This window comes from Chaetura pelagica, unplaced genomic scaffold (genome assembly GCF_000747805.2).
Source record: "Chaetura pelagica isolate M959 unplaced genomic scaffold, ChaPel_1.0 scaffold11, whole genome shotgun sequence".
NCBI lineage: Eukaryota > Metazoa > Chordata > Aves > Apodiformes > Apodidae > Chaetura > Chaetura pelagica.
Window position 1 is genome coordinate 322,077 of NW_009952694.1, and position 16,375 is coordinate 338,451.

The 16,375-nt window shown below is 34.6% G+C and overlaps 1 protein-coding gene across 2 annotated transcripts in view; it reads left to right on the forward strand.

Annotated features, from left to right (window-relative positions):
• SCFD1 (sec1 family domain containing 1) overlaps nt 1-16,375 on the forward strand; it is a 46,174-nt gene that overhangs the window by 13,964 nt on the left and 15,835 nt on the right. For both annotated transcript variants that reach the window (XM_009993842.1, XM_009993843.1), the window contains 7 exons: nt 952-1,091; nt 1,513-1,603; nt 1,929-2,002; nt 4,276-4,357; nt 11,921-12,017; nt 15,101-15,171; nt 15,998-16,077. In XM_009993842.1, the coding sequence (XP_009992144.1) occupies nt 952-1,091; nt 1,513-1,603; nt 1,929-2,002; nt 4,276-4,357; nt 11,921-12,017; nt 15,101-15,171; nt 15,998-16,077 (635 nt within the window). The remainder of the gene's footprint in view (nt 1-951; nt 1,092-1,512; nt 1,604-1,928; nt 2,003-4,275; nt 4,358-11,920; nt 12,018-15,100; nt 15,172-15,997; nt 16,078-16,375) is intronic.

Below are 16,375 nucleotides of genomic sequence, written 5' to 3' on the forward strand. Positions count from 1 at the left end.
AGTTTTATATACTGTAATGAACGCAGTAAAGTGGAGTTTTAATTCTGGAAAAAAAGTAGCTATTTTAAAAGATTCATGGCAGAGGGTTGAAGGTTTGACTCTATCATTATTTGCTGTGCAAAGAGCACCTTAAATGTTTTTGAAAAGGGTTAGAATAAAGTCAGCAAGTGGAGTAGTTATTAATCTTTGTTGGAAACCAGAGGGGAAATACATGCTAAAAAAATTTAAGAGCTGTCCTTGGCAAAAGTCATGGGGGAAAGAACCAGGAGACATACAGGGAGCAGCATGCAGACATTATGTGAGCACAACTGTGTCATCGAGCAAAAAGATGTTCATGCATCTGCAGAAGGAGAAAAGCTGTAAGGAACAGTAGCAGCTTTGTTGCAAACTGTTGCTTTATCATGCACTTGATATTTCATTGGTGTTTAAAAAAACAGGGAAAGAACTGTGAAGGTGTAGCTAAGTAGTCCTCACAGTATATATTCCTGTTGCCAATGTAATGAGTTTCTTCAGCTTTGGTGCATTTGCTGTAAGTGATATTGAGCCTTGGAAACATTTTTTTGTCTGCAACACATAAACTTTTGTTACTTTTAAGTTTTAGTCAGTTGTTAGAGTTCAGTTGTTGCTAAATAATTCATTTTCCATACAGAAAATAGCGTTCAGAGTTCAATGTCAGAAGACTCGTTGCATGTGAGACAATCTGATGTCTTTGCTTAACACCTGTTTCTTTTTTTGGTGTTTTTTCAGTAAGCATGAGTAATTTTGAAGTTCTTACATTGCTCTTGTTATCATGTAGTTAGTTAGTAAAATGTTTCCAGCCCTCTTAAGTAACTCTAATAAAGAAATGTGTTATTTTTTTTTAAATATTCTAGAAGAGAAATGGTTGATTATAAAAGACTGATTAAATAATTAAAAACTGTAAAATATTTACTTAAGATTCCTCTTTTTTAGGATTTCCATTTGAATAGAGTTAACTTGGAAGAATCAACAGGAATGGAAAGTTCTCCAGCAGGTGCTAGACCTAAGAAAAAAAATAAGAAATCCTATGATTTAACTGCGTCTGATAAATTCTGGCAAAAACATAAGGGCAGGTAAGATCTATAGGCACATAGTTTATATTATTTTAGTCAATATAAGTTCTAAGTATTCTTAGTATTATGGTAGTGCTATTTTTAAGCTTTTTTGAAAATATTTTTGAAGTTTTTTTTGTTTTTCTTAAGGAGTGATCATTGTGAATATTAATTGTCCACAGTAATTCTGTTATAGCTTTTTATAACATGGCACAAAACTTTTCTCATCAGAATTACATGAAATTATTGAAAACAGTGAATATATCTTAGAAAGCTGAGGTAAACCTACAGTAAGATGTCAGTATTTTCACTGATTTGAAACTGCTACATGATTTGTGTATTGATATTTCTGCAAATATTTTCATTATCATCTTGATCATGCATCCTGTCTGGTTCTAGTGTTTGTTGATTTAACTGAGCCTAATGCAGACTGTTTCACTAGTCCTTTTCCAGAGGTAGCCGAGTCTGTTCAGCAAGAACTGGAATCCTACAGAGCCCAAGAAGATGAAGTCAAAAGACTTAAAAGTATCATGGTAAGTTTTATCATCTATATGTGCTTTATGTAAAGCATAATAGAACTTGTAGAGGTGCTTAGCCTGGTCTCTCCCTGCCCTCCCCAAAATTTGAGGCATAATACTATCTTAAAAGTAACAGGACTACAAGTAACATATTTCAATTTGTTGTGTTTATTTGCATTACATTTGTATAACTTTCCTAATAACTGTCAAACACAATCCAGACATTAATATAATTATGAGAAAACAGGTTCTAAATGCATTGCTTGTATTTGCATGTGTGATCTTTGTGTTTATTATGACTATTTTTATTCCTCTTTCCAAACCCTTCCCCAAAACCCAGGGTATAGAAGGGGAAGATGAAGGAGCAATAAGTATGCTTTCTGATAATACAGCTAAGCTAACTTCAGCTGTCAGGTAAGTAATCAATAATACATTATTGTGTAATTAATTTGGAACCATTTCTAATTCTTTCTGTCGTTTTATTTTTTATATCCTTTGAAATTAATAGCTTTAAAAGTAGGCTGTTCAGCTCAACAATAGAGTTTAAATCTTTATTAATTCTGAACTTTAGTGCAATGTCCTAGATAAATATTTGCAGATGTAGCTTCCAGAGCATGTGTGTGAGCCCTCTACGCATAGCTCTAGAGTGTTTCCTCAACAAAGCTGAATAACAGAAGTACATCGTAGATTTGTTTATGCTTTTCCACCAGAAGAACCCAACTACCTACCTCTTCATTCCTTCCTTACAAAAATTGTCAGTGAAATCTACTTCCTGAAGCATCTGCTTGCTTTGCACAGTGCAGAATTAATTACATTTTGATTAATGCAGTTACTGTAACATCTGTTGGCAAGATTATAGCAATTAAATCTCTGTGTGGGAAATTTACTTTCCTGCTTTTAGAGACCTAGCCACCATGGAGGACACTGAAAATATGAGATTTAGATTTGTTTCTCATTGTAAATTTATTTTTCATTCTACTGATGGCTTGGAGAAGACAGTTGTTCAGTTTGCTGCCTTTTGTTCAGACCCCAGTCAGAAGGAAGAAGGAACAATAATTATTCTGATAGATGGAGTGGTACACCCAGTGTCCTGTGAAATCCAGCATGTGTGTCCTTTAGTTAATTGTCTCTCTGAGATTTTCGAAAGTTGTTTGATGTGCTACGCCTAGTTAGAATTTAATTGGAATTACAAAGGATGTGTGATGGGTCAGACAGTTTCAAAAAAGCGAGATGATGTTTCCCTATGAAGTCTTGTATTTTTTGTATCATGTATGTAGATATTATTTATTGTATTTCTCAAGATGCTGGTTTTCAGGTTAAGGCAGCAAGGTATGAACGTGACAAGCATCAAAAGCTTTAAACTGATAGCAAAAACATAAATCATATGACGAAAGGTCCATCAGGAAGTGTTACTGTTTAGCTAGCCTCAGTATGACTGTTTTCTTCAATTTGGCTTTACTAAGGAAAGCCTTGTACCCCCCTCAGAAAAGTGTATAGCAGTAAACTCTTCTATTGCAATGATTTGGCTCTAACCTTTAGGATTATGCTGAGAAGTCCAAATACTGTGAAGATCTGCCATTTAAGTATATTTCTGCTGGCAGAATTAAACTAGGCTTTGCTGTTTTGTTGTCCATTATCTACTAACAGGAATAAAACACCCTTCAGAGTTCTCTTAGGCTTTACAATTTCTAGAAAACTTCATAATATAATATACTAATATAATATACTAATATATATTAGTAGTGAAAAAGCAGGTTCTTACATAGAGAATCTCTTGGGGTTTTTTCCTTTTTTTTTTTTTTTTTAAATGCCTTTCTTTACAAAGGCGGCACTAATCACCTTCTAGATATAAGTAAGGTCATTAATAGCTGGTTATCATAGATAACATTGATTTCATAAAGACTTAACAGAGGAAAGAAAGTATAGTTCATACTTCTTCAGCACATACAGTCAATGTCATTAAGTGCCTTCTCATCCACTTATTATTAAACTGAGTAAGACACTTGACTGTCCAGGGTGCTTTTGGATGTGAAAGCGTACAAACCCTGAGCAGTCCTTTATAGATGTGATACAAGCAGGTGAAAATCACAGACATCACAACACCTTAAGTAAAAAATTTTCTGTGAACTGAACTTAACCTTTCAGCTGCCCATTTCATAAAAGAAATAGTTCCATCATGAATCCTGCATATAGAATTGTGTACTACGCAGAAGCACCACTGACAAATTCCAGGACATCCAGAGGTTGCTTATTCAACAGACATTATTCTTATTTATATTCTTGAAAATTATTGACATAATTTTATATTGTTTGACAAAAATTATTTGGCAGATGTTGCCACTTCTGTATGTATTAGACATTAACTAAATGTTGATTATATTAGCCATAACACTAGTTTAGGTAAGCAAAACATACATCCGTTGTTGATCATTATGTGTGTTTTTTGCTAGCCAAGGTAAAAATTTCGGGTTTACTACATTTGGATAGCATTCACAGTACATCTATACTTCGTAATTTTTTAGATAACAGTTTAGTACTCTATAATTTTAGATTTTACTCATCTTCAGAGGTCACTTCCAACCCAAACTGGTTTATGATTCTATAAATATTTTTGTACCAACTGCATACAATACACAATTCAGCTAACTGTGCAACTCAGCACGTTAGTTTGTATTTAATCTCTTCAGCTCTCTTCCAGAGCTTCTGGAAAAGAAGAGGCTCATTGATCTTCATACAAATGTTGCAACAGCTGTTTTGGAGCATATAAAGGTATGATTGCTCTCAAACTTCAGTTTTCTGTAAGTAGTGCTCCTTACCTGGAAAAATATATTTGAGCAGGTGAAGTGAGATAAGAAACAGAGCCTTCTCAACTGAGAAACCATTTACAGAAATCACTGTATCACATTATTTAGTATGCAAGGGTGAGAGGGAATGAATTTTGAATGCCTCTTCATGGAAAGTGAAGTAAACATGTCCAGTTTTTTCTTACCAGAATTTACTGGTATTCTCTAATTTATTTTTATTTTTTTATGATGGCCACACTTTTATTGTGGGTTGAAGTCTTTTTAAAATAAGCTTAACGATGGAAGTGTTTAGAAATGCGTCATGGCAAGTTATGACTTCAGGCTAAGCCGTTTTCTGTATGTTTTTATCAGAAAGGTACTGCTTTCTGTTCACCAATGTGATACCCAGGTGTGACAATAATGATGCTAGTTACTAAACTGGTCTTTCCAGCGGGGTCTGTGTTAGATGCCTTGTGCATAATTTAGGCACTTTAGAAGGATGCTTGTCCTCCTTTCTGTCTAAGTCTGCTGCTCTTGTATGAGAGAACGTGTTGGTGGTTTCAGTATCAAGACCATGGTTACTACTAGGATCAACTGGAAGATGCATCTGGTTTTGCAGTATGAGAACAGAAATTACAAGTGAGGCTTTCAGAAACACTGAAATTCGGTTTTTAAAGCACCAAGTCTAACTGAAATCAGTAGTTAGAAAATTTTACACCATGCTATTTATAACTCATGGAAGGCAGTGTTTTGAAGCTTTAACATTTGTAAAGTGCATAGTATCTGTCCTTAAGACTACTACTTTTTTTTTTTTTAAGTACTATAAATGAACAAAGGATTAATTCTGAATGTTAATGAATAAATTAATTTTATTTATTTATAAAACTGGGGAAGAGCTCTATGTGTCTATATTGGTCTCATTATTCTAGGGTCTAGTTTATGTACTTTTGCATATCAATTTGCCTATCTGGCAATTTATAAGTGGTATGTTAGTACCATTGAAAAAAATAGACATTGACAGTGTCAATGTTTTATTTGGTGCTTTGTCTGTAAATTCACTTTTCTGAGAAAGATACTGAGCTGGTAATGGCAGGCTTTCCCCAGTAGTATTTTCTATATTATTTGTTGGATGGAAGCCTGGTTTCAGGAAGTAGAATGGCAGTAACATCAGTTTTGATTGTCAGTGTCCTCTTGGCAGTGGACCAGAGCCAGATCGCTTGTTCATTCTTCATTATGTGAAAGTGACACACTTTTCTGTTACTTTGAGGTAGAAGGAATTACCTTGGGGTCCCTCTGCTGTCTCACTTCGCTAGCCCTTAGGCTCTCCTCTCAGAAAGGGAGCCTGCTATTAGAGAGTTGCCAGGGAGTGGTGATCCATTTCTCCCTAAAGGATTCTTAATTATGGTATGGCACAGTGCTTAGGCTCCTTACCTTCTTTTTGTGTAGCTCTCAAAGAAGATTATCAGCCAAATGGGCACACCGTTTCTTCAATATATTGATGATATATACATCTGTATCATCTTTTAATTTCAGAAGAATCACTTCCTTCATCTCCAGATATTTAGGAAACTTATCTTAAACTAGTGCAGAAGCACATGTTTTTCTGTTGGAATTTATCTACACTAAAGCCATTTTACTGAATGAATGTAAGGTTTCTTTCAAGTGCTTTGTGCAGCTGTCCATTTTCTCCCCTCTTTTCACCCTGTAGTGTTACAAGAAGTATCTTTCTATCTCAAGCTGTGGAATTTTAATGTGCAGGATGATATACTACCTAATAGATTCTTCAAAAATACTCTCAAGAAGGGCAGTATCTCAGCCAGTACTTTTTAAAGTCCTTCTGATGGCACCTTGAGACTGTGATTAATATCTTTTATACACAGTTAAATAATTAAGCCAGATTAGGATAACAAAGATTTTAGGGGGTTTTTGGCTTGAGGAGCTGGTGAGGCATGATGCTTTTCTTCAGGTTACTATTATTTCACTTCTAAGATAATCTAGAAGTACGATCATACTTAAAATAGACTGTTTACATTGTCCATTATGCAGTTTTTTGCAACATTAAGCATTTGAGCATTTTTTTTCACTACATATATGAGAATCAATGCAAAGAATGCCAAGACCTGCTTTAGATATACTAAGGGAATTTAGTTTTCCTTGTGGTCATCTTTAGTGTTCAGTTTACAGCTGCTTTCCAGATTCTCTTGGATCATTTTTTAAAACACAGCAGGAGGAAACCCAAAATTAATCACATACTTAGAGGTCTTGGCAATTTTCTGGCTTATCTAAGTGTTTAGTGAAATAATGGAAAGAACGCGTCACTTTTTTCACTAAGTGAACCATCAAGTATTTATTGTCAGTGCTTAGAAAAAATGCATCCCTGTTTTACATTGTTTTATTTTATTTTTCTCTGAACAAGCTGGTGACTGACGGACTGTGCCCAGCAGATAACAGATTTAGGACTAGAATTATCAATTTCTATCTGCTTTAGAGTTTCATGTTTATCTTTGCATGTCATTTTAATATGAAGTATGTTAAATCATGGCATATGAAGGTGCCACATGTACACTTTTCTAAAATGATTAATTGGTGATAGATTAGAGAATATTTTGGTGGAATTCTATACATATTAATTTAAGTGGCAGATTTTAATGTGAATTATTATCTGTCCTAGATTACTTAACACTTGTTTGGTTTAGGGTTTTTTTAAAAATCTTACATAATACCTCCAATTTTGCTTGCTCTCCAGGCCTGATACCTGGAATGGCTTCATTATTGTGATTGCTGATAGATTTTCAAATTATGAAATACATATTTTGTAAAGGAATTCTACTGTTTTACCTACTGTGCTTTAAATTAAGTTACAATTTTGTCTTAGTATATGAGCAGAAGCAGTATGTATTTGTGAAAGACATATGTCACAGTGGTCCAGGCTGTTTTTTCTGTATTTCAGAACTGATAATTGAGTAACTTTCCAGAAAACATCAGCTTTTTCTGAATTCCATTACAGTCACCTTTCCGGCATCATTTTGTGCCGTTCAGTCGAAGGGAACTGGCTGTGGCTGCCATTTTCAGCCTTCTCCCAGAGTTTCTCTTCCAGCCTTAGTCATTCTTCGGACTGTTATTTCTGGTTTTCTGTCACTATGTTTGAGAAATTCCTCTAGTAATTTCTTAGAAAATGTCTTTTTTGCATGTTCTCCTGCTTTATAAAAGGAATAATCTTTGGGCTGTAAAGAGCATAGGAGTGTCTCCAAAAACTCAGAAAAATGACCCTCTAAGAGACTTCCATAGGTCCTGCTTTCACTTCTCTGCTTAAAAACAAAGGAATTTTGTGTTTGTTTTGAAGTATTGTGCTCAGGCAGAGATTTTCCCTAAAATAAGTTTTGGCTTACAAACAGCCTGTTTCTAAGCAAACAACAAAAAACACACCCCCCCCAAAAAAAACAAACAAAAAAACAAACAAATCAGCACAACACAAAAAGCCAAACAAAGAAAAAAACAAAGCAAGTTGAAGTGTAGCACTTTAACTGCAATATGGATCCTCTCCCTGAATTGGCAGCCAGAAAGGTCTGCTAATGAGGTTGGTGTGGAACAAGATGTCGTAAAACAAAAGGAAGAACAGGAGGCAGAAAGGGAATAACTGTAATTGTAAATGCATCTTGATTTTATTATTGGGTTTTATTATTATTTTTATTCACCTTGCTTGCCAGTTTGGCACCCGTAAGAACTTCTTCTCTGCTGTCTTTTTTATTGAATCTACAGGATTGTTTAGCTCCTTTTCCCCAGCTTTTCCTCTTGGCATGTCTGTGAGTCTGCCATTGAGTGAACAAAATTGTACTTAAATTAAATGGGACATCTGCTCCTTATCAGCACTCCTTAGACAAGTTGGCTCTTCGGGAAGTAACTCTCATTGATGTGGCATATCTGGGAAATCTGTCAAAAGGTAACTAGTAGTGTTTAAGGCTATTGAGTATTCTGTATGAAATTTTATTAGGTGTCCATCTAATTCCTAGTAATCCAGGCTAAGAAGAATATTTTCCTAATTAGTATCTTTGCTAGTAACCTTCATTAGTTATTTAGTGAGGAAGCAGCTGGATAACCTCAACACACTCATCCATCTCTTTAGCTTATGCTGTTGTTGCATCAAAAAGAGTCAAGAATTTTATATTGCTGCTTACCTCTGATGTCCCTGTGGTGGAGAGAAGGAAAGGACCTGAAGTTTTAGGATTTTCAGGTGATTTTTTTGTGGTTGGTTTTTTTTTTCACCAAAGTGTGCTAACTTCACACTTCAAAAGAAATTATCCAAAATTTTTTGAGGGAGTGAGTGTACTTGTATGAGTAAAGTTTAATTTTAGGCTCGAAGTATAGCAGATATATCCAACTGGTGAGTTTTTGCTGCAGTTAGACTATTTGGCAGTCCTGGTCAAAGAGTCATAAAGTTGCACATGGTTGAGGAGAAGTTTACCTAGTTTACGCTCCAAGTAAGTTAACTGTAAATCTGTTTTTACAAATTAAAGCATCTCATGTTTGAATTACATGATTTTTTTAAATTTGATCTGTAAACAAATATAATGAATTAGTTAAATTTTAAATTTTTTTATGTTGTACATTTTTACATGCCATCTGAGTGAATTTTTCCTATTTCACTAGATAACATAAGTTTTCCAAATTCAAAACCACTGTATTTATCTTAATAAGATTAAGTTTCCACATTTTAACACAATCCTTTCTTGGATGCCTTTTGTCAGGTAAAAATATTTTAATCTTAAAAACATTGAATTTAGCTTCATATAAAAAGGTACAAATGTAGGTAAAACACAGAAGGCAAGTTAATATAATGGAAAGACTAGAAAAATTGTAGGAGTTTCTTTGCAATTGTTTTATCTCTCTAGAGAGAGTTAAGGAAACGATAACGCAGGTAGTCTCCAAGATGCTCTAGAATATTTCTGACATGCCAGATGCCAGATTACATCTCAAGTAAGGACTTGGAAAAAGGCTGGTAGTTAGTTCTATTCAGACTTTAAACTAGTGTAACATAACATTATATGCTAATAATTTTAATTTTGGCTAAATACAGAATTAATCCAAGGTTTTACAGTAACATAAATATCTGAATTTGGTTGTGACTACTCTTCTAACATGCGCTCAAGGTAAACACAGCTTGAAAGAAGCTCTAGTGCTGCTTTTTTTTTTCCTTTTTTTCTTTTTCCCTTTTTCCCCCATCTTTTTCCCCCCCTCCCATCTTTTTTTTCCCCCTCCTGGTTTTTTTCTTATTTATCAGTGTAGTTGTAATCACTATGACAAACAACAGAAGACATCCTTCTGCCCATAAAAGTAGTGACTGGTCATTTTTTGATCACTCTCCATGGTAATTTACTTGTGAGTTGTAACTAGAAGCTTCCACAAAGGCTTTAAAGTTGCTGTTCAGCAAGTAACTGCTCTTCTCAATGAGTTCAGTAGAAGGTGAATAAGAAATAGAAGTGTTACATAGCTACCTTCATCATAAACTGATTGCCAAAGGCTTTCAATATTAAAATATTCTTGTGAGTTACATCTACTTTTATTTTGTATTCTTATCTCCAACTCTTTTGTTTTATGAATTAGAAGACTCGCCAGGTGAAATATCTCAATATCCTTCAGCTAGAGAAGTACCTCTTCTTTTTTTTCCTTTTTTTTCCTTTTTTTTCCTTTTTTTTCCTTTTTTTTCCTTTTTTTTCCTTTTTTTTCCTTTTTTTTCCTTTTTTTTCCTTTTTTTGCCTTTTTTTTCCTTTTTTTTCCTTTTTTTTCCTTTTTTTTCCTTTTTTTTCCTTTTTTTTCCTTTTTTTTCCTTTTTTTTTTGCCTTTTTTTGCCTTTTTTTGCCTTTTTTTGCCTTTTTTTGCCTTTTTTTGCCTTTTTTTGCCTTTTTTTGCCTTTTTTTGCCTTTTTTTGCCTTTTTTTGCCTTTTTTTGCCTTTTTTTGCCTTTTTTTGCCTTTTTTTGCCTTTTTTTGCCTTTTTTTGCCTTTTTTTGCCTTTTTTTGCCTTTTTTTGCCTTTTTTTGCCTTTTTTTGCCTTTTTTTGCCTTTTTTTGCCTTTTTTTGCCTTTTTTTGCCTTTTTTTGCCTTTTTTTGCCTTTTTTTGCCTTTTTTTGCCTTTTTTTTGCCTTTTTTTGCCTTTTTTTTGCCTTTTTTTGCCTTTTTTTTGCCTTTTTTTGCCTTTTTTTTGCCTTTTTTTGCCTTTTTTTTGGCCTTTTTTGGCCTTTTTTTTGCCTTTTTTTTTTTTTCCCTTTTGTTTGGATGGTGGTGACATAAATGTGTATTAAAATTCCATTTCCTTATTTGTGAATTCAGGAATAATTTTAGTACAACTCAAAAACATATGAAACCCAGTGTTCATGTTGTTATCATTACAACAACCACTACACTGGGTTAGAAGGTGCCATAGAAGTTTTGCTCACCTTGTTATCATCAGGCAGAATTTCCTGAATCTCTCAACCCAAGAAAAGCTCCAGGGCCTCTTGCCTCACTCTAGAAGTATCATTTCAGTCTCCCAAGGGATATCATGTGGAGCTAAAACACTTCCAAGGCAACAAGATGGAGAACCATTCTGCTTGTCTCTTTTCTGAGCCGATACCTGGCTGAATGTGTCTCAATACCAAGATTGAGTTAGTTAATGGTTATTCATGTTTTGTAAGCTGAGTAAGTGCTACATTTTATTGTTCAAACCCTCATAATGTTCTGTGATGTAACAGAAGTTTTTAAAATAAGTTTTGGAATGCCTTTTCCTGTCTTTACATTGTAAGTTCATGGTATGATGGTTGAGAAGTACAAAGCTTGGCTGTTCATGCAGATGTATTGCAATGCAGTCATTAATTGCATGGCCATGTGATGTTTTCCATAAAGCTTTTGCCTCATTGATCTTGTGCAGTCCCTTTGCTATCCTCCCGACAAAAGGATTTTCACAGCTTGATCTACGTGTATCATTGTATAATGAGAGACTTCTTTTCCAGTGCTCTTGAGATAATTTAATTATGAAGTCCTCAATCTTACAATAAGTTATTGCAAGCCTTTGATCTGAGGTAGTTACTTCAGTAGTAGCCAGAGTTGGCTTTTCTCTGGGACGACGCTTTAGTGTATTTAGGAGTTTCTCGCATTTATCTGCATTGAGTAATTGCTTCATTGACTGAGAGACTTAAGGTTCAGCATAGATTTGACATAATAGTCACTTGAACATTATTTTTTCCTATTACAGCATAACACTACATATGTTGGTGTGTAGTTTTCAGTTGTGGCAAAACCATAGTAGAAGACAAAGTTCCTCTTCCAATTTAATATTAGCATGTCAGACATCTCTTGCTTAGCCTGCATTTTAATGAGAATTGCATAAGCATCAATTTTCTGAGAGTTAATAAAAACATATTGTAGTGCAAGAGTTAGTTATTTTTACTGATAATTTATTTTAAAATATCTTTTAAAAACCAGTTGTGATACCTACAACTATATACCTTTTCAAAGAGGAAATAAGTATTCTTTCACAGTGTTAAGATGTTAACCCTAACATTTAATCTTAAACAGAGTCGAAAGCTGGATGTGTATTTTGAATATGAGGAAAAAATAATGAGCAAATCCACTTTGGATAAATCTCTTCTGGACATGATTTCTGACCCAGATGGTGAGTACTTTAAATGTGAACTTGGTATGAAATTTGTTAAGATATACCATAAAACTGTACCTACTGGGATTTCAGGGTTGATAAAAAGCTTATGTGCCAGCTATGCAAGACTTGTAAAGAAGACAACTTTTTATTGAGTTTCAGGAGCAGGCTAGTGAGTAAGTATTTCGGTTGAGTAGTATCCAAAATAATGGCAACTTTTGCAGCTCCTCTAAAATCCTTTCCTAATTCAAAATATTTTAACTTCCATTTTTCTCCAGTATCTATTAGTATAGCATGGAATGGAATTAGTATAACTGTAGAATGCTGATTCTTTAAAATCCTGCTATGTGTTTTATAATGCATACACACCTCACAAAGAGAATGAAGAAGGACATTTCATAGAATTTGGTTAGATCAAGGAGTTGCAGTGTAAGTAGCTCATGCTTGGGCGAGGAAAAAGATGAATGGGAGAAAGTGGAGAGAAGGGAAGCAAAACATAAATTGGCCAGTTCACTTTGAGACTCACCTGAAGTTTTACAGGCATTGACCCAACTGTGGCATATCTGTTTCCATCATCCAACAGCCGTGCATCCCAGCTTCTGTTTTATTTATGGTTCATACATAATAAAGGTTTACCCACTGGATAATGCTCACATTCTCTGTTAGGAGCCACTAGGAGTCTTCCTGTAAAAGCCTGAGACTAGAATGGGTTCTCAGCTTTTCATAGTATTATTGCATCAGTTCTCCTTTCAGCCTCTCACAGCCTGAGGTATGTCAAATCCTCTGATGCATTTCAGTATGATCTGATACCAGTCGGCTGGAACAAAATAACCTGCAGAGCAAGATTGTAAAACTTAGTTATGGCCACTGGCCTGTCTGCCTATTGGCTAGTATATTGGCAAACCTCAAACATTTAGAGTCACAGGGTTACTGCTCTTTTCCCAGTATGTCGTTTAAGAAAGTGTTTTCTTACTGCACGCTTATGTGTGTAGTCTTGTAGCTACTTATTGCACATAATCTCTGCTCAGAGTTTGTCTAATAATGCATGTTTATGGAAAGATTATACATAAATCCTGCTGACATTTTTTTTTTAAATGTTTCATTAGTGTTTGTGCTAGAGATTCAAAAGGCAGTAGAAGAATTAGTACACTGTTGGTAGAAGTCTGAGATAAAATTTTACAGATCTTATAATAAGTACAGAAATTAACAGACTTTCAGAAAATCTAATGTCAGGCATCAATCTGTAGTTCAGTACAGGCAATAGTTGTTAATACGAAGCTAAAAGGAATATGTATAATCTGTACTTTTATTAAGCATCACTACAAATTGATACTGTTCAGAACTGTTCTGATTTCAGCATTTATGTTTGCATGAACTTAGATATGAAAACAGAAATTATTATACTTTTTAGTATTTCCTGTTGGATCAATTACTGTGTACCTGAATCCACATTTCCTTTGCATTTTTAGATTGCAGAGTAAAGCAGGTAGTTTTCCAAGCCTGATGTATCATATCGGTCATCTTGTAAAATAGGCCAGCTTCCTATTTTGTGATTCACTGAGAAATACCAGCAGTAAACATTTTTAAGGAGTATTGTGTCAAGTCTTCCAATGCTTTCAGTGGTGAGAATTATCTGTGGATATATGTGGTCATTGTTATCTGCAGAGCTCTTCACAAAAGCACTTAGGCTTGACCACTTAACAGCTTCAGGCTTCAGCCTCCCATTTCTTACTGTGTTGTACTAGTCTACCTCTCGGGGCTATTAGCTGCCTGCCAGTTCAGTGGATGATATTATTATATCCTGGAGTAGTGATAAAAATGGCCTTACTGGCTTGGCTTTGCTTCAGTAGATAATCAGTAGCCCTAAAGGCTGCCTTCTGTTTTTTTGAATGGAAAATAAAATTGTTCTGTTCTAGGGTTACCAAGTTAATTTTTCTTCAGAACATTTAGCATTCTCCCTCCCTATTTCTGTAGTGATAGAGGTCTTTGGCAGTTTTGAGTTAGCCAGGTGCTGAAGCTGGGAGGAGTGAAAGCTGAGGCAAGCTGAACAACAGAAGTATTCTGTACTGTAGATGTCATACTCACTATAAATTGGAACGTTTGCTGGGGACAGATCACTTTCCTCAGTGGTCACCAGCCCTGAGGGGTCTCACCAGTCCTTCTGCTCCCAAGGCCTACTCTCCCATTTGCTGTGATTGCTGTGCTTGCACTGGAGCTGTGGTGCTCGCAGTGTTTGACACCTGGCATTCCCTGTCGGAAGTGTGCAGTTCATGACCCCTATATGGGCTGAGTATAACTTAGCGTATTTTATATTAGTACTAATAATAGGGGGGGTTATTATTTTATTAAACCTGTTTTTATTTCAACCCGTGGGTCTTCTTTCCTTTTCCTGATTCCCCTTCCCATGTGGGAAAGGGTCACTGGATGATAGAACAGCTGGCTAAACAAAGACACTGGCTTACTGGTATTTGGTAAAGGCAAATAAAATTTGTTTCCCAGAAAAAAATGTACCAAGTCATAAATGTTCATTATGACAGTGCTGACTCTTAACTTCTGCTAAACTAAATACATGCTCACATATAACAAAAGTTGCAGATTAGATAAGGTGTTCCGATCCACAGCTAACATGATTCACATTCCACAGTGGAGGGGGGAACCCAAAACAAACCAAAAACAAGGAAAAAATTATATTTCTTCTTTATCCACAAGTACAAGAAAGTGAATATTTATAAAATACTATACTATAGCTAAAATTATAAAGCTTTTTTAATTAAATATTTTATTCTGAATTTGAAATGCTTGTTTTGAGAAATTGTACTTCTGAAGCCTTTATTTGAAGCTATGGTCTTTACTAATAGCATTTCACTTCTAGAAAGAAGTAGAAGGTGTTCAAAATCTGCTGAAGTAGGCTATAGTCTAAGTAACGCAGGGATGGCCACATTATCACTTTGATCTGCCTAAGATGAATTTATATTGCCATTGATAATGCTTCCCAGGAATACATAGCAGTTGGAAATTCAGGATTTTTTTCCTAACCAAAAGTTCACATAAATGCATTTGCAGCCCAATTGGATTTTGATTCTATTTTTTTTTCACTGCAGCGGGAACTCCAGAAGACAAAATGCGATTATTTCTCATCTATTACATAAGCTCAGCTCAGGCACCTTCAGAGGTATGTGTGTTCTTTACAGCTTCCAACACTGAATTCTGCCACTCAGGATTTTTCTCAATCATTTCAGCACTAGAAAGATAATTATGCTTCTCTTTGAAGTGAAGTATTGTAGGTCCAGAAATATTGAAACTTTAAATAAATTTTGTACTGTTATCAGGGAGTCTGCTCACAAAGGTTTAGCGACCATTTAAAAGGATATCAATGACTAGTAAGAAAGAAGATTATCTTTTGAAATACTTAGTTCAGAGTAACTTCAAGACACATCTTGGCATGCTTTCTATTTTTCTGCTCTGCTGCTCAACAGAAGTAGATAAAACAAAATGTTAATATGACTCTTCGCTCTGTCCTTGTATAATTAAAATAATTGGGTCAGTTGACTAATACACGAATAAAGGAGAAATTATTTTTGTGCCAATATCAGAATAACTCAGAAAACTATTATTATTTTTTTAATTTAGGATTAATTTCCAGGAAGATTCTTATTCTAGAAAAATGTTGTAGAAAAAATATGAGTTAGGCAAAAAATAAAGTATTCTTATAAATGTATATTAACTTATTTTCACTTATATTATTTGCTTCTGTCATATTTTACAAAAATCAGTATTCTGAAAGTGCACAGGATTTAATTTCACAAAAACTGCTAAGTTTAAGTTTAATGAGAGCTGCTAATGGTAAATAGCATTTTAAGTTGTATTTTCGTACTTGGTAGGAGATGGGATTAAGACTCATAATTTTTAATTTTGTAGATAAGGGTATCTTGTCTTTCCACATAAAGAAAATTAAGGGTAATTTCAACTTTCTGCAATTTTCCACTTCATAATTTCAGATTGATTTGGAGCAGTATAAAAAAGCATTGATGGATGCAGGTTGTAACCTTGCTCCTTTGAGCTACATAAAACAATGGAAGTAAGTAATTTATTTTTTTCTCCTATGTAAGGCTATAGCTGGGTAATTTTACAAAACTCAACATTGCTATCAAAGAATTATGTGTTGCTTCTCATACATAGTAAGTTGCCATTTTTTGCTGTGTGTCTTATGGTAATACATGCAAATCTTATTTTTAAAGAAAACTCCAGTAATGCCATAGCACTATTGAATGTGACAGAGTGGTGCACTTAATGATCCAAGACAGAAGCAACTTACTGAATTAAATTAAAGGTTGCACTGATTCAGACTCCAGATTTTTTTGGTTCATACTGAATGG